Raw genomic sequence first — 17,990 nt, forward strand, 5'->3', positions numbered from 1 at the left:
TTTTTTTTTTTTAAGGGTGAAGCCAATGGGAGAGCAGGGAGGGGGGAATTGGGGGAGGGGGGGGTTGGGGAGGTGGGTTTAATGCTTTCTTTGCAAGTGCAACAAGGGAATTTAAAGCAGAAAGCAGAGGTCACCTTTTCCCCTAGACGTGAGCTTGTCTCCGGGTGACTTAAAAAGAAATTAATAAATAAATTTAAAATAATAATAATAAGAAAAGCCTCCCTGGGGAGTTGGGGCACGTGATGATAAAAAAATAATTGGCTAAAAAAAAAAAAATGGCCCCACGTGGGTGCCAATCCTGAACCTCCCATCCCAGCCTGGCACTGCCAGGGTCTGGGCAGGAACAGCTTGACCCAGCTTGTCCCCATGGTGCCACCAAAGCCCTGATCCCACGGGCAAACCCCAGCTCCTTCCCAAATTCTGATTGTCTTGGTATTTTGGGGAGGGGGATAAGGACACCCCAGTGCCACCCATCCCCAAGCCGTCACCACGCATTGCTTTGTGGCTTTTAAGTTGAGAGGGAGCCCCTGCAAGGCTGAGAAACCACCCAGCACCATAACACCCAAAAGTGCCCTGTTGGATCAGAAGAAAAAAAGACCCAGAAATCAATGGAAAAGGGTTAAAAATGAGGGAGAGGGTAATGGAAGGGCTCAGCTCCAGGTTCCCAAGGGACTGGTGGTGGGACAGCACCTGCCCTGCTGGAAAAGGGGATTTCTTTATCCTGGTTTCTAAGTTCTTTTAAAACACTTCAATATCTTTTCTGGCCTGACCAGCAGCAGTACAAACACTTAAAAGTGAGTTAATCCTTTTAGCCAAAAAAAGAAAAACAAGAAAAAAAAAAAAAGAAAGAAAAAGGGAAGAGGGAGAAAAGGGGAGGGGGGCAAAAAAAAAAAAAAAGCAGAAACATCATTAAAAAAAGGCAGGCTTTTTATAACAATAATTAAAGTAATAAAAACATACAAAACTTTTTCTTTCTTTAATATATATACACAGTACAAGGCTGAAGCACCTTTTTTCTTTTTTTTTTTTTCTTTTTACTTTTTTGTGGTTTGTTTTTTTTTTTTTTTTCAATCACCAAAAGCCAGAGGGGTTCTGGCTCTGACCTCCGCCGGGCCCCCCACCAGCACCACCGGCAGCGCATCTCTGTGCCCCTTCCCCACCAAACAGGAACAAAAAAATAAAAGGGACCTTCAACCAGTTTATTGACTTTTATTGGTTTATAGCGAAGTGCATTTCCAGTGGAAAGCCCCGGGGTGGGGTTAGGGGGTGGGAAGGCTCCTGGGGATGGCAGGGGTTTGGTTCTTTTTTTGGGGGGGGGGGGGGGGTAGGGGGCTCGGTGGCTGCTGGCCAGCCATCCCACACCCAGCCCCACGGGGCTCCTCCGGCTTTAGTGTTGTCGGTGGAGATTTAATTGTAATTAAAAAAATAACAACAACAACAACAAAAAAAATGAGCTCTATAAAGTGTGGGTGGGTGAAGAGGGGTGGGGGGACACACAACACCCTGTGTACCCCCACCCCCCACCAAGGAGGGGACGGGATGAGGGTCTGCTGGCCGTCAGGTGGGCTCCCGTGCTCCTTTGCTTCATGCATGGCACATTCTCCATTTTTATTATTTATTTTTATTGTCTTGGGATTTTTTTGTTTGTTTCTTTGTTTGGTTGTTTTGGGTTTTTTTTTTTGTTTGTTTGGTGTTCTTTTTTTTTTTTCATTTTATTTTTTAACTTTTTTTTTTTAAAACTTTTTTTTTTTTTTTTTTTTTAGCTTCAAACCTCCCAGTGAAAAATATTAAATATTCAAGGTAATAAAATAGATTATTATTTCTAGACTATATGTTCGGTCTAGCCCAAGGAGCGTCACCTGGGATACCCCTTGAAATAACCCCTAGACCACTGCATTGCAGGCAAGGCAAGGCACTTCCGCAGGTGATCCAGCTCGGCTTGCAGGCGCTCGCGCTCCGACACCATCTTCTGCTTCTGGGTCCTCAGTTCCTGCAGGCAGGAGACGACACATCGTCAGAGCAAGCAGGAAGAAAGCAGGGATGGAGACCTTGGAAGGTGCTGGGCTCTCCTAAGTGCCCCGTGGGGGGATGTGGCGTGTAATTTCACACAGAATCACACAGAGACATTCAGGTTGGAAAAGACCCTCGGGATCATTAAGTCCAACCGACAACCCTACTCTACAAAGTTCAGCTTATCCCTAAGCACCACGACCTAAACGACCTTTAAACATACTGGAGACTTTCAAAACCCACCTGGATGCATTCCTGTGTGGACTACCCTAAGTGATCCTGCTTTGGCAGGGGGGTTGGACCTGATGATCTCTTGAGGTCCCTTTTAGCCTCTGATATACTGTGATACTGATATCCAGGGTTGGTGACTCAACCACAGGATCACAGGATGTTAGGGGTTGGAAGGGATCTCCAAAGATCATTGAGTCCAACACCTCTGCCAGAGCAGGACCATAGAATCTAGCACAGGTCACACAGGAACACATCCAGATGGGTCTTGAAAGTTTCCAGAGAAAGAGACTCCACAGCCCCTCTGGGAAGCCTGTTCCAGTAGTCTGTCACCCTCACTCTCAGTGAAGAAGTTCCTCCTCATGTTGAGGTGGATCCTCCTGTGCTGTAGTTTATAACCATTACCCCTTGTCCTATCACAGGGTGCAACAGAGAAGAGCCTGTCCCCTCCCTCTTGACACCCAGTCCTCAGATATTTATAAACATTTTTTAAATCCCCTCTCAGTCTTCTCCAGACTAAAAAGCCCCAGGGCTTTCAGCCACTCCTCATAGGGCAGTGCTCTAGTCCCTTCATCATCCTGGTAGCTCTCCGTTGGACTCTCTCGAGTAGATGAGATGCCCACCTCCCTGGGCAGCACATTCCAATGCCTGACCACTCTTTCCATGAAAAACATTTTCCTACTGTCCAGTCTAAACCTACCCTGTTGCGGTTTCAGGCCGTTCCCTCTTGTTCTATCACTAATTTCCTGTGAGAAGAGACCAGCAACAGCCTCTCCACAATGTCTTTCAGGTAGTTGTAGAGAGCAATGAGGTCTCTCCCTGGCCTCCTCTTTTTCAACCTAAACAGCCCCAACTCCTTCAGTTGCTCTTCATAAGATTTATTCTCCAGGCCCTTCACCAACTTCATTGCCCTCCTCTTCACTTGCTCCAGCACCTTGATATCTCTTTGTATTGAGATGCCCAACACTGAGGGGTACAGTTGTTTTCTAATGGATGGGGTATTGGGGGTGGATGGATGTGCTATGAGAAGGTCATAGGATTGTAGAATCATAGAATGCATTGGGTTAGAAGGGACCTTTAAAGGTCACCTAGTCCAACCAGCCTGAGAGAGGATCTTTTCAACACTCAGCAAGAGCTGAAGGGTGGGGAGCAAGAGGATGGGGCCAGACTCTTCTCAGTGATGCCCAGTGACAGGACAAAGGGCACAAACTGGAACGAGGAGGTTCCATCTGAACAGGAGGAGAAACTACTTTGCTGTGCAGGCGCTGGAGCCCTGGAGCAGGCTGCCCAGGGAGGCTGTGGAGTCTCCTTCTCTGGAGAGATTCCAAATGACCCTGAGCAAGCTGCTGTGGGTGACCCTGCAGGGGGGGTTGGACTAGATGATCTCAGAGGTCCCTTCCCACCCCACCCTGCTGTGAGGCCATATGCCCAGGAGGCTGGGTGCCTGGCAGAGGTTGGGTAGCCGGGCCCCACTCACCGCCATGCTGTGCGAAAGCTGCTCTGCCGTCAGGCTCAGGCTGTAGTGCTGGGCCTCCAGCCGCCGGCACTGGGTCTGCAGCACTTGGCGCTCCAGGTTTTGTTCTGCAAGAGCCAAAGAGGAAGATGAAGGGGTAAGTGCCAGCTCTTCCAGCTTCATGTGCAGCACAGGACCATGCTCAAGCACCAGAGGATGGCAGCCCCACCAGCAGTGATTGCCTCCTGAATCCCAGAGCATCCCCAGCCCCTGCACTGCCCACAGGAACAATGCAAGTCCCACTGGGAACATGCCCTGCAGCTGTGAATGCATGAATTTTTCATGTAGACATCAATTTTCACCAGCACTTGTTGCTTTTGTGCTGCTCCTGCATTGCCAGAGAGCCCTCAAGCACCTCCCCATCCCACCCCAGTGGGAGCTGGAGATGCCTGGTTGGGGAACAAAACAAACAAGGGTTTACCCTCCCTGCCCTGATCCCTCCCCATCCCCTACCTTCTATATGTTCCTGGTAAGCTTCAAAAATTGCCTCGATCCCTTGCCACTTAGGCCTGGGGTACTCTTCCTCCTCTTCCTCCTCCTCCTCCTCTTCCTCCTCTTCCTCGGAGGCTGAGTCGTGGGGCAGGGGGGGCAGCGGCCGGTGGGGCAGCGTCCCCTCGGCTGTGCCATTGTGGGGGGGCCCAGCCAGGCGGCTGGATGCCTGCAGCTCAGGGATGTTGTAGTGGATGGAGGCATCAAGCTTGTGGTTCTGCTCTGCCATCAGCGCCGACGTTCCTCCTGCGGGCACCAAACATCAGCCCCGTGCCCACCTTCCATGTCCCCAGTGTCCCCCACTTGAGGCTGCATCAAGAAAGCTGCTGCTCTCTAAGTATTTCCACCTCCTCCTCCCAGGCCATTGTGGTGGGGCTACAGCATCAAATCATAGAATGGTTTGGGTTGGAAGGGATCTTGAAGGTCATCTATTTCCAACCCCCTGCCATGGGGAAGGACACCTTCCACTAGAATGTGTTCTTTTGTAGGTTTTCATCACCTGCCCCCACACTGAAGTAACCTTATTTTCCTCACTTACTGAAATGAATGAGTCACTGAACTGTTTGGGTTGGAAGAGTCCTTTAAGATCAAGTCCAAACATTAACCCAGCAGTGTCAGGTCAACACTCAACCATGTCCCTCAGCACCGCATCTACATGGCTTTGAAACCTCTCCAGCGATGGGGACTTCACCACTGTCCAGGGCTTGACAACCCTCAAGAAGAAAAAATTGTTCCTCATGTCCAACCTAAACCTCTCCTGGGGCAACTTGAGGCTATTTCCTCTTCTCCTATGGTTTCTTCCTTTATGAGAAGAGACCAATCCCCATGTGGCTCTGTGCTCCTTCCAGGGAGCTGCGTGAGCTGAATGAGTTTGGAGGAAGTGCATTATCCCAGCACCCTATCTTCACCAGCGAGCTCCAGGAACTCTCCAGCAACAAGGCTGCTGGTGAATTTTATGCCTTTGGCAGTGCCAAACCCCAGTGTGGGGGATGAGAAGGGGTCTCCCACCCCACAGGGACGCCAGCTTGGTGTTAGCCAGCCTGCTCCCCGCATCCCTTCCATTACCTTTGTGCTTCTGCAATGCTTTCTGAGTGGACTGCAGCACCGACTCATGGAACTGGTGGGCGAACTCCTCAGCGATGAAGGGCTCCCAAGGCTTGCTCTTGCCATTCATACTGTGGGACAGTGGCACTGGTATGTCCTTGGGGAGGGGACCTCTGACATAGCTGAGGATGCTTAGCGCCTTCTTGCCGGGGTGCCCGTCATTCAGACGGGGCTTCTCTGCTAGCGTGGTGGTTGATTCCTTGACTCTCGGTAGCTCCTGGGGTCTCAGCTGGTCTAACCTGCTGGGTTCTGCTGTTTTCTGTGCCTCTGGCACAGAGACAGCGATTCCCACAGGTTTATCGGGATCCAGCAGGAGTGGTGGCACCGGTGGCTCTTTGGGCAGAGGAGGAATAGAGTTGGCTGCAACCAGGGGCCATGTCCCCACCAAGACATCAGACAAAGTTGCTCCCATCCCACCAGGCAGGGGGATGGCCCCAAGCAGCTGACAGCCACGGAAGGACTCAGGGTTCTTACCAGTTGCGATGCTGCTGGGGCTGTCCCGCGGGGAGCTCTTTACCACCACAGCACCCGGTGTGGTCTTCTGCTTCATGGCCTGGAGCATCTCCACCAGCTTCTCCTTGTCTGCGGCATGGGAAGCTGAGGTTTAGTGTAGCCTCCACTCAGCAGAGCAAGTGCACAGTCCCAGGTAGGACCCCCCAAAACCAGGGAGAGGGGAGGACCCCCCAGGCCAGGGCATGCGCAGGGCATGGCTGTTACCTTTCCTCTTCTCGGCACTGATGTGTGTGAGGTTGAAGATGGTGAGGAAGCGCTTCTTCTCCTCGAAGTTGGGGCTGTTGTTCATCTCGTCGGGGCTGTAGCGGGTGGAGAGCGGCAGGTGCGGGGAAGGCGTGCGGCGCTTGTTCTGCACTGTGGGTGGCGAGGGGCTCCGCTCCCGCAGCATCCGCCGGCGCTTGCGCCGCTTCTGGCTCAGCAATTCCTCCTTCTGCTGCTGGGTGGTGAGGCCAAAGAGCTGCAGGAACTCCAGCTTCTGGGGTGTCAAAGAGAAGAGCAGAGGAGGGTCACCCCTAGAATAATCTCCTGTCCACATTCCCATCCTCATCCCCATCTCCATCCCAGTCCCCATACTCATCTTTATCACCATGTCCATCCCCATCTCTATCACCACTCTCATCGCCATCCCCATCTCTATCACCACTCTCATCGCCATCCCCATGCTCATCCCAGTCCTTATCCTTATTCCCATCCTCATCTGCATCCCATTCTCATTCCTATCCCCATCCTCACCTCTGTCCCCACCTGTCTCTTTTCCCACCTCTTCCTTGTCCCTGTTCCCCATCCTTGATCCCTAATTTTTGCACCCAGCTGGTGGCAATGGCTGTGATGCAGCACCAGGAGCTGGTGCCCAAGGAGGAGCTGCTTCCTTGGGAGACAGAGGGGACATGGGACACTGAGCAGCAGCTGTACCTCAGAGGATGTGTCCAACTTCAGTGGGGGCTGCTCAGCCACGCAGCGGAGATGGGCTCGCACCTCCTCCTCATCACTGTCGTCACAGGAGTCGTCCAGGTCGTAATAGTAACCTGGGGATGGGGAGAGGCTGGGGTGAGACTGGGGAGACCATGGGGAACCCCACAGGGAACCTGCTGAAACGCCAGGGAGTCTATTTGGACCCTTGAGAACTGTCTGAGACCCTACTGGGGACAGTGGCACAGCAGGGTGCTGGTGCACTGAGACAGGAAGAGTGTGAACAGTGGTGGGGGTCCAGAGGGGGTCCAGTGTGAGTCTCAGCAGGGTTGGAGGTGTAACCCAATGGAGCCCTGTCCACACTTCCACCAGCTGTGGGACCCTGGGTTCATCAACCACCCCAGTGTCCCCACCCAGCATCGCTTTGGGACTGGTGGCAGGGGGCTCAACAGGTGGGTTAATAGGGAATGGCTGGGGGAGAGGCTGCGCTTGAGACCTCCATTCCCACTGAGTGGGGGACAGGAACACCTGCCCCCTGCCAGCCCCCCGAGCACTCCATCTCCTCACCACTATCCTCATCCATGCTCACACAGCTCCATTAATATTTAAACCCCACTTATTAGCCTCAGTTCATCATTTATTAATTGGGCACGTCTAGAGCGCAGGATTTACCACGGGAGGGTTTCCATCGCAGGCTGCCAGTGTTCCCAGGAGACCCAGCAGCTGCCCTTCCCACCACCACCAGCTCCCGGTACTGGTTTCAGGGGGGTCCCCGGCACGGGGGGGTCCCCAGCCTCTCACCTTTCTCACGGGCCTCCCGCCGCCGGCGCTCCTCCAGGTCCAGTTTGCTGACCAGCCTGCGATGCTGCTGCACGGACTCGTCGTAGATGTACATGGGGTCCTGGGTACGGGGCTGCGGGGGTCGGTATGGGGAGCTGGGCTTGGTGGCCTCAGTGAAAGGGGTGCCTGAGGGCCTTTGCTGGCTCAGGATGCTCTGTGTGGATTTCTCCAGCTCGGCTAGGAAGGGGGTGTGGGTGAAAACCCCATGCTCTGGAGCTCCGGGCTCTCGTCCTGGGGGGTATTTCTCCAGAGTGTCCCTCTTCCTCGCCCCCTCCTCCAGTTTCTCGGGGCAGAAGACCCTCTCCACCTTCACCAGTGGGATACCCTGACGGCTGGGCTCGAACGGGGTTGGATGACCGTGGAGAGTGTGGGGCTCAGGGAGGCGTCGAGGCGGGTCTGGGGGGTTCTCCATCAGCGAGACGGGGTTCCAGAGGGACGTGGTGACAGGGTGGTGCTGGGGCTTGGGGGAGATGAGAGGTGGTGGCCCACCAAAGTGCTGCCCTGGCTCCCGGCTGCTTGGCTCGTGGCGGCTGGATCCCGACCTGTGGGGAGAGGAAAGGATTGGAAAGCTGAGGGGCTGGCAAGGATGTTGGAGAGCCGGTGGCACCCTGGCACCAGGTGGATTTGAGAGGAGAAATAGAGCAGTTAGAGGCATCTGGAGGAACTTGTGCATGCCAGGCAGCCACCCTGGTCCCCTCCTGTGCCACCACCCTGAGAGATGGTGGGTAGAGTTAAGACTGGATTGAGCAGGCACATGGCTGCATCCCAAAGGTGATGGACAGGGAATCCCAGACTCAACTCCACCCTGGGGACAAGATAGCCACCAGTCCGGCCCCAGCCCTGCTCTCCCTGCAGTGAGGGCAGCACCTTGGTGCAACCCTCCTCCTCCTTCTCTGCCACCTCCTCCTCCTCCAGCCGGGGCTGGAGCCAGCCTGTTAGCAGGATAAATATTTCATGTGCCCAAGCTGTGCATTTAACGCTTTTCTGCTCCAGCGCCCCAGATCTCCCTGCATGGAGCAGCCAGCTCCGCTCAGCACTGCCACTGCCACCACGGCACCACCAGCACCAGCATGGCACCGACACCGACACCACAGCACCACCATCACTGCCACGGCACTGCCGGTGGGAAGCGTCACCCACCCTGACAGGATCGGTCCCTGCTCTCTTCCTGCTGGATGTGTGAAGCCCCACAATGGGGATGGGAATGAGGACAAGGATGGCGATGAGATGGGGATGGGGATGGGGATGTGGACAGAGACGGGATGGAGATGGGGACAAGGCTGAGGATGGCAACCTGGATGGGGACTGAGATGAGGATGAGGATGGGGTCTGGAATAGAGAGTGAGATGAGGAATGGGGATGGAAATGACGAATGGGAATGGGGACAAGGATGAGGATGGGAGTGAGGATGAGAATGATGGAGATGATAGTAGGAATTGGGGTAGAGATGAAGATGGGATGGGGATAGGGACAGGGATCAAGGATAAGGATGAGGATGGGGATAAGAATGAGGATGGGGATGAGGATTAGGATGGGGATGAGGATGAAGATGGGATGAGGACAGGGACTGGAATGAGGATGAAGATGGGGACTGGGATGGAGATGTGGATAGGGATTGGGATTGGGATGGAGACAGAGCTGTGATGAGGAAAAGGATGAGCTATTCCCCCAGCTGCAGGTGTTTCGGGGTGACCTTGCTCCCTGCTTTCTGATTTAGGGCAGAAGGAGCGGATGGGGAGGAGAGCTTGCGGCGGGCACTCGCCTTTGTGCCGCCCAGCGATCTGCTCCTTATTATCCGTGATGAGCTGCACTAATCCCCTGGATACTCAAAAACAACAAAGAGAGCTGACAGCAGAGCCGCTGGATGAGCCCACATTGCTCACACACTCAGCAACAGCAGCAAGCAAGCCCCTGGCAATCAGGGGGTGCAGGCAGGCTCCTCTGCCGCCCCCAAACCACCTCAAAATGGGGCAGATGCCCCCCCAAAACAGGGCATCCCACAGCCTGGGTCTGCTGCATGGCAGGGAGCTGCAATTAGCAGTGCTGGGTGACTGGGCAGCACCTGGCCACTCGCCGCTGGCCCCGGGCCACCTCCTGGGCTCGTCGCCTGCCGCCGCGCAGATGTCGGGCACCGGCACCGCCCGGCGCTGCCAGCACAGCCGGCCTGGCTGGCACTGAGTGATGGGGACCTGCTGGCATCGGATTCTGCTCACAGGGACGCACAAGGAGCAAGGGGCACGGCTGTGGGATGCTGGCTGCTGAACTGGGTGGGGGCTGGAGCTGGCTAATGGGGGTTGCAAAGCCAGAGGGAAGAGGGTGAAAATCCTACCACAGGGATGGATGTGAATGGGATAACACAGCTGGGGTTCCAGGCAGGAGCAGGGCTGGCAGCATCCCTACCTGGGGTGCTCAGGACGATGCTCGGGCTCGGGCTGGCTCGGGGCGCGTCCCATGTCGAGGTGCTGCTCCAACACTTGTTGCCGAAATTCCGAGACTTGGGATTGGCGATCTTCCTTCTCCTGGCGCAGCCGGCGCTGCCGGGCTAGCCACTTCTCCTCCTCGTTGGTGCGGTGGATGAGCAGGGCTGTGGCCGCGCTGCTGCCCGGCAGCGGGAACACGTTGTGGTTGGGGATGAGGCTGGGCACAGGGTGGTGGGAGGCGGGTGGCTGGTGCAGGGGGTGCTGGATGGGCTTTGGTGTCGGCAGCACTGAGTCCTTCAGTTTCTCTGGGTTGGAAAGCAGGTGATGGAGAGTCAGGGCATGGAAAGAGGGGGCTGCTTGCAGCCATTGTTTGCTACCAGGGATTTTTGGGGTGCATGGAGTAACTCTGAGCATCTCTGCAGGCAGGAGGCACTCACAATTGTGAGGCCAGCCAGAGCTTGACAGGGAGGGGTTGCCCGCTCGCTGCCAGCCCAGCTGCCCAGAGTGCCATGGACTGAGTCAGATGGCACGGGCACTGTGCCACCTTGCTGAGTGCAGCTGGGCTTCTGGCAAAGTGAGCTGGCAGCCGGGAGAGCCCAGCTCCATCCTGAGCCACCTCCCAGGGTCACTGACCCCCCTGGCTTTGCCATCTGGAGGGAAACAGGGATGGTGGCAAGGTGTGCCAAAGGGGGCAGCCCCCACAGTGTCACTGTGGGGACATTACCTGGTCTGCCAGGTGCCAGTGGCTCTGCCAGCTTGCCCCGCTCCTCGGCTGGGTGTCCCCGCAGCCCGTGCAGCTCGGCCACAGGTAGGAAGGGCCCTTCCATGGCTTTCACCATGCTCAGCTCTTTCTCCCGGGCACGCTCCCGCTGCCTCTCCAGCTCCCGTTCCCGCTCCTTCTCCCGCTCTCGCTCCAGCTCCTTCTCCCGTTCTCGCTCCCGTTCGCGTTCCTTCTCCCGCTCCCGGTCAGCTTCTCGCTCCCGCTCCTTCTCCCGCTCCCGCTCGCGCTCCCTCTGCCGCAGCTCCTCATCCATTTGCAGCCTGCAAAGAAAAGCCAAAAAAAACCCCGTCAAATCACCCAAACACCAGACACCTGTGAGCATCCCCCTGGGGTGCTCTGTCCATCTGTCCCCCCACCCTTGACCATCATCCTCTCCCTGTACCTCTCGGCAGCAAGGCTGGAGATGCGCTCGGACTGCAGGGCAGAGAGGGAGGAGTGGGAGAGCTCGGGGGGGTACCGTACCCCCGAGAGGTGCAGGTGCATGGCCGAGGGGTGCAGGGGTGGCAGCGAGCCCGGCGTCGGCAGTGGGTAGAAGGGGGACCGGAGTGCTGACAGGCAGTAGGATTCGTCCATCCTGGGAAGACAGGGAATCATGGAATGGTTTGGGTTGCAAGGGACTTTGCAAGGCCATCTAGTCCAACACTCTGCAGTCAGCAGGGACATCTGCAACTAAAGCAGGTCACTCAGAGTCCCAAACAACCTGACCTCAAATGGTTCCAGGGATGGGGCATCTCCCACATCTCTGGGTAACCTGGGCCAGGTTCTCACCACCCTCAGTGGGAAAAAAAAAATCTTCCTTCTATCCAGTCTAAATCTCTCTCATTTAGTTTAAACTACCCCTTCTTTGTTCTATCACAACAGGCCCTGCTAAAGTCTGTTCCCATCTTTCTTATTGGCCCCTTTAAGTACAGAAAGGCCACCAGAAGGTCTCCCTGGAGCTTCTTCTCTCCAGGCTGAACAACCCCAACTCTTATCAGCCTGTCCTCACAAGCTGAGGGTTTCCAAACCTCTAATCATTCCCCACCTCTGGACATGCTCCAACAGGTCCATGTCTCTCCAGAGCTGGCCTCAGCACTGCAGGTGGGGTCTCAGCAGAGCAGAGCAGAGCAGAGGGGCAGAATCCACTCCCTCTACCTGCTGCCCACGCTGCTGGGGATCAGCCCAGGACACAGTTGGTTCTGAGCTGTGAGCACACATTGTCAGCTCACGTCCAGCTTTTCACTCCCCGGTATCCCCAAGTTCTTCTCCACAGGGCTGCTCTCCAGCCCTTCATCCCCCAGCCTGGACTGATACCAAGGATTACCCTGACCCAGGTGCAGGACCTTGCAATTGGCCTTGTTGAACCTCATGAGGTTCACACAGTCCCACTTCTCCAGCCTGTCCAGGTCCCTCTGGATGGATCTCATTCCTCAGGTATGTCAACTGCACCACTCAGCTGGGTGTCATCTGCCAACTTGCTAAGGGTGCACTCCATCCCTACGTCATCGAGGAAGACATTAAATAACCCCACCACTGGTCACCAATCTCCATCTAGACATCTGGGAATGTTCAGTCAGCATGTGCTGGTCAAGGTGGGAAACAAGTCCCCAGTTCCCCCTTCTGGGAGCAATCCCAGGCTGGATGGGGTCTGCCTTCTTCTTAAAGATCCCCAAAATGCCCTTGGTGCAGCCCAGCCATCCTCCCTGGATCAAGGATCCCCCCTCCCCAGCACCTCAGCGGTCATCCTCTGACCACTGGCACACCCACTGGGGACCCTCAGACCTGAGGTGAGTGATGCCCACCTGAAGGCAGGGTGTGGGAAGGGGTGGTGTGTCAGGTAGCTGGGGTGGTAGTAAGCAGCAGCAGTGGCCGGATCCAGGCCAAGGGGTGGCAAGGAGGACATACGGAGGTCCTCGGCTGTGTGGTAGGGACGGAAGCTGCGCAGGTAATCCTCGGTGACAGCACTGGGAGGAACCACATGGTGGACTGGCCGCTGCAGGCTAGGGCAGAAGGAACATGGTCAACATCCCATCCTGTCCTCATGGGAAGACATCACTCCCATGGGCAAATGTTAATCCCCTGGGGAGATGTCACCTCCCTGGGGAGATGCCACCTACCCTTGGGACGCTTGATGGGACCAGACTTCACAGGGCATGCCTGCATCCCACCCTGTTCTCCTAGGGAGATGTCACTCCCCTGAGGACATGTCACCTCCCTGGAGATATGTCACTTCCCTGGGATGCTTGGTGATATCAGACCTTGCAGAGGATATCTGCATCCCATGTTGTCCCCCTGGGGAGTTGTCACTCCTCTGAGGAGATGTCAGTCCCTAGGGCAGATGTCACCACCCTGGGATCTTTGGTGGAATCAGACCTTACAGGGGACACCTGCATCCCACCCTGTTCCCCTGGAGAGATCTCAGTCCCCTCAGGAGATGTCAGCCCCATGGGCAGATGTCACTTCTCTAGGGAGATGTCACTCCCCCATTATGTTTGGTGGGACCAAACCTCACAGGGCATGCCAACGTCCCACTCTGTCCCCCTGGGGAGATGTCACTCCTCTCAGGAGACATTAACCCTCTAGAGAGATGTCAACCCCCTGGTATGCTTGGTGGGACCAGACCATCCCGCAACCCATCCCATGCCATCCATCACCACTGGACTCACTTGAGAGGTGGGAAGCGGGAGTCCTGGACCACGGAGCTGGGGGGCAACCCAAAGGAGTAGGGTGTCCCCAGGAGGTGGGAGGGGACCGTGGGACCCCCTGCTTTCTCCTGCGCGAGGGGCGGCTCCGAGATGAGACGCTCACGGCTGCTGCTGCTGCTGCTGCCTCGTGACCCTGCTTCTTGCTAGAAGGAAAAGGGGCAGAAAGGCTGAGCCGGGAGTTAGGGGACAGCGGGGACCCTACAAGGCACAGAGGGATAGGTTCCCAATGTCTCCCCACCCCACGATGGTCAGTGAGTCCCCATTGTGCCTAGGGGGTTCCTGACTGGGACCACTACACTGGAGGGATGCATCTGCTGGAGCATCTGCCTGCATCCTCACTGCTCAAGTGTTGTTGGAGGGGTGTGAGGGTGCGAGGGAGTTCCACGGTGGGAGTCAGAGTGCTGAAGCTGGGGCAGCACTGAGGGCAGCATACATGTGACCTGCCTGGAGATTTATGAGCTGCTTTGTTCTCCAGAGCTATAAACCTCCCAGGGAGGATACAGACAGAGCTGGTGGAAATCCAGCAGCTCTTTGATAGCAGCCATAAACTGGAGGTCAGCCCAGCAGCCCCCCACCCCTGCAGCAACAACATCCCCACCCCACCATGGGACCTAAACCATCTCCCATTATCTCCCCAACCCCAGCATGGAGTGAAGGTCACTCTTTCCTCACTGGGGAGGGACCCCCTGGCACAGGAAGGATCCTTGGGGTGACAAGGGACCCTGCAGGGTGCCAACAATTAGGAGGGTGGCCTCCACATGGTAAGACTGGGTTTAAAAATTATTATTTTTCACCACATCCTCTCATTGAGCAGCTAGAGGAGAAGGATGGTGGCTCCCCCTCCCCATCCAGTCCCAGTCCCCAGACCCTCTGGGTCAGGCCATAGGTCTTTAGCTGTCAGGGACAGCCCCAAGGTCAGCACGGCCAGCACAAAGGGCACCCCTGTCCCCCTGCCGCCGCCCCTGCCGCCCGCACCGCGCTGATTGTGCTGGTGCCAGGCTCTGCTCTAATTACCTCCCCGGCTCAGGGCGTCACGCTGCGAGCGCCTCTGCCAGACAATAACCCACGCTCGGTTAACCTCCGTGCTGGGGGGGGTCAAGGGGAGGAGGTGACGAGGGGAGGGGGAGACATGGGAGCAGGGAGCACCCAGATACCCCCCACGCCCCTCTGAGCACCCATGGGTGGTGGCTCCGTTTCTTTTTCTTCCCACCCCCCCTACCCTGGGTGTTTCTCACCCCCTCCCGTCGCCTCTCCGCTTTGTGGTTTAATTAGTCCTTCCAAGTGGCATAATCCCCCCGGGAATCTGCTTGTGGCATGTGGAGGAGAGGAGAACCACTAACGATGCTTCTTAATTAGCTGCTTTCAACCCCGCCCCTCCCCTTCTCTTCTTCCTCATGCTCCCCTCCGGATGGCAGCCCAGGGATGATGGCAGCCTGCGGATGATGGAAGCTTGGGGACATAGGAGGGAAGAGAAGGGACAAATTGGGGCTTAGTCCCCATGGTTCCTTCGGGAGCACCATGGCTCATGGCACCTCAGACCATGACTGCCAGGAACTCCCCCAAAACATGGAATCATAAAGGCTGGAAAAGACCTCTTAAGATCATGAAGTCCAACCATCAACCTCACACCACCATGGCCACTAAGCCATGTCCCCCTAGATGCCACGTCTCCATGTTTTTTGAACATCTCCAGGGATGGTGACCCCACCACCTCCCTGGGGAGCCTGTTCCAATGCCTGACCACTCTTTCAGTAAAAACTTCCTTCCTAATATCCAAACTAAACCTCCCCTGAAAGCCATACCTGTCTGCCCTCGCTCCTCCAGACCCCGTTGACTGTCTTTGTGGGGGCAATGGTGACGACAGGCGGTGTGCTGGGCACGCTGTGCCCCCCCGGGGGCACGATGATGGGGCCCATGGGGCCACGTTTGGGTGTGCTGGCAGGGGAGCTGTGGTTGGTGGCCGGTGAGGAGACAGGAGACGACTCGCTGCTTATTGAGGACCCTGGAATTAAAGTAAAAATTAAACTAAGCGGGGAAGAAGGCAGCTGTTAACCAGCTGAAACCACCCAACGAAGTTGAAGCCATCCCTCTCGGGCTGCCCTGCTGAGGGATCAGGGATGGGACACAGGGATGCACATCAGGTATTGGGCATCCATCCAGCAACCCAAGCTGCATCCCCACCTTCCCATCCCACAGAGTCCCAGGGAGCACTCTCCCATGGGACGTTCCTCTTGGTGCTAAAAGGCTTTGCCCCGCATGGGCATTGCTCCCTTCTAAAAGGGATTGACAACCCTTTCATGGGTGCAAGCCCTGCCTGTGCTGCTCACCTTGGCACAAGTGAGCCCACCTCGGGAGGTCACATCTTCTCAAACCCAACCTGCAGACTCCTCAATCCAGCTGGAAAAGTCTCTCTGCACAACCCAGGGTACTCAGAGATGCCAGGGTGAAGGAGTCCCTCCCTATAACCATTTGGCAAGGCTTCTGTGTTCTCCATGATACCCAACTAGGGAATGCTGGGGATATATCCAAGGGGAAAACAAAAAGGGAATTAAAGTGGAGAGTGAGAAAAGCAGAGCTGGAGGGAAGTACAAATTCAGCCTCAAGGAGGGCACACAGGGCCTGCACCTCAGCACATTGCCCTCTCCCAGAAATCAGGTGGGCAGACTGGGGGGCATCTATCCCCAAAAATCTGCTCCCACCAATCCTGAGCCATGAGAAAGTCTCTGACTTGTTGGCAAGGATCAGCTACTGGCCACAGAGGGGTGGCTCATGGTCACTGCAGGATGCCAGCCAAGAGGTAATGATGCTACTCACTGCAGCTCTGAGCCTGGCACCAAGAGGGACTTTGTCTCCTCCTGAGTGTGCAAGCCAGCTCCCCTGAATGTGCAAGGTGTCTCCTTGCCCTTCAAGTGTGCAAGCTGGCTGATGTGAGCGTGCCAGACAGCCCCTTGCCCTGCGAACATGCAAGCTGGCTCTGCTGAGCGTGCAAGGTGTCTTCTCACCCTTCAAGCACACAAGCTGGCTCCTGTGAGTGTGCAAGTCAGTTCCTCACCCTGCAAGCATGACATTTGGCTTCCTCAAGCATGGAAGCCAGCTCCTGGCCCTGCAAGCATGCAAGCCAGCTCCCCTTCAGCTGGCTCCTTGCCCTAGAAGCACACAAACTGGCTCCCCTAAATGGGCAAAGCACCTCCTTGCCCTGGAAGCACACAGGCTGGCTCCCCTCAGTGTGCAAGGTGTCTACTTGCCCTGGAAGCACACAAGCTGGCTCCCCTCAGTGTGCAAGGTGTCTCCTTGCCCTGGAAGCACACAACCTGGCTCCCCTGAGTGTGCAAGGTGTCTCCTTGCCCTGGAAGCACACAGGCTGGCTCCCTGAGCGTGCAAGGTGTCTCCTTGCCCTAGAAGCACACAACCTGGCTCCCTGAGTGTCAAGGTGCCTCCAGCCCTGGAAGCACAGAAGCTGGCTCCCCTGAGTGTGCAAGGTGTCTCCTTGCCCTGGAAGCACACAAGCTGGCTCCCCTCAGTGTGCAAGGTGTCTCCTTGCCCTGGAATCACACAGGCTGGCTCCCCTCAGTGTGCAAGGTGTCTCCTTGCCCTGGAAGCACACAACCTGGCTCCCTGAGAGTGCAAGGTGTCTCCTTGCCCTGGAAGCACACAGGCTGGCTCCCTGAGCGTGCAAGGTGTCTCCTTGCCCTGGAAGCACACAACCTGGCTCCCTGAGTGTTCAAGGTGCCTCCCAGCCCTGGAAGCACAGAAGCTGGCTCCCCTGAGTGTGCAAGGTGTCTCCTTGCCCTGGAAGCACACAAGCTGGCTCCCCTCAGTGTGCAAGGTGTCTCCTTGCCCTGGAATCACACAGGCTGGCTCCCCTCAGTGTGCAAGGTGTCTCCTTGCCCTGGAAGCACACAACCTGGCTCACCTCAGTGTGCAAGGTGTCTTCTTGCCCTCGAAGCACACAGGCTGGCTCCCCTCAGTGTGCAAGGTGTCTCCTTGCCCTGGAAGCACACAAGCTGGCTTCCCTGAGTGTGCAAGGTGTCTCCTTGCCCTGGAAGCACACAAGCTGGCTTCCCTGAGTGTGCAAGGTGTCTCCTTGCCCTGCAAACCTTCATCTCATCTCCATCCCACTCCAAAAGCCTCACGCCTGCCCTCAGCACCAAGGTAACCCTGGGAAGGAGCCAGGATTCTGGGAATGCCACAGGGAAGCAGGAGCACCCTGGGAGCAGGAGGAAGGACGCTGGGAGGAGCAGAGAGGCCAAGAGGAGCATCCCCGCTGCCGGCTGCTCTGCCTTGTTAATTCTTGCCGAGTCGCCCCGAATCGCTTTCATTCGAAGAGCAGCAAGGCTCGGGGCAGAAGAGAGAGGCTGCCCACCACAAAGGAGGCCATGGATAGGGATTTGACACCCACTGAAGTCTATCTTGTCAGCGCAAGGCCAACAACAATTAGCAGCCTAATCCCCTCTGAGCTGGGAAGCCATTACTCACCACGCGATAGCGTTAACAATCAA

At 56.2% G+C, this 17,990-nt stretch overlaps 1 protein-coding gene across 1 annotated transcript; it reads right to left on the reverse strand.

Annotated features, from left to right (window-relative positions):
- Window positions 1–1,828: 1,828 nt before the first annotated feature.
- Window positions 1,829–15,439, reverse strand: GSE1 (Gse1 coiled-coil protein). Its single transcript, XM_054389573.1, has 14 exons — window positions 15,294–15,439; window positions 13,453–13,634; window positions 12,589–12,786; window positions 11,190–11,381; window positions 10,751–11,067; window positions 10,007–10,331; window positions 7,568–8,148; window positions 6,770–6,882; window positions 6,062–6,332; window positions 5,819–5,926; window positions 5,306–5,677; window positions 4,205–4,486; window positions 3,716–3,819; window positions 1,829–1,990 (listed from the first exon to the last, which is right to left on the reverse strand). The coding sequence occupies exons 1-14, from the start codon at window positions 15,405–15,407 to the stop codon at window positions 1,856–1,858; spliced, it is 3,294 nt and encodes a 1,097-aa protein (XP_054245548.1). The 5' UTR covers window positions 15,408–15,439; the 3' UTR covers window positions 1,829–1,855.
- Window positions 15,440–17,990: the final 2,551 nt, after the last annotated feature.

Source organism: Indicator indicator, chromosome 19 (genome assembly GCF_027791375.1).
Source record: "Indicator indicator isolate 239-I01 chromosome 19, UM_Iind_1.1, whole genome shotgun sequence".
Lineage (NCBI taxonomy): Eukaryota > Metazoa > Chordata > Aves > Piciformes > Indicatoridae > Indicator > Indicator indicator.

Coding starts and splice junctions, on each gene's coding strand:
- GSE1 (XM_054389573.1), bottom strand. CDS start 15,407: ATGGGCCCCATCATCGTGCCCCCGGGGGGGCACAGCGTGCCCAGCACA. Junction 12,787..13,452: donor TCCCGCTTCCCACCTCTCAA/GTGAGTCCAGTG, acceptor CTTCTGCCCTAG/CCTGCAGCGGCCAGTCCACC. Junction 3,820..4,204: donor TTACCAGGAACATATAGAAG/GTAGGGGATGGG, acceptor TGGCTCTTGCAG/AACAAAACCTGGAGCGCCAA.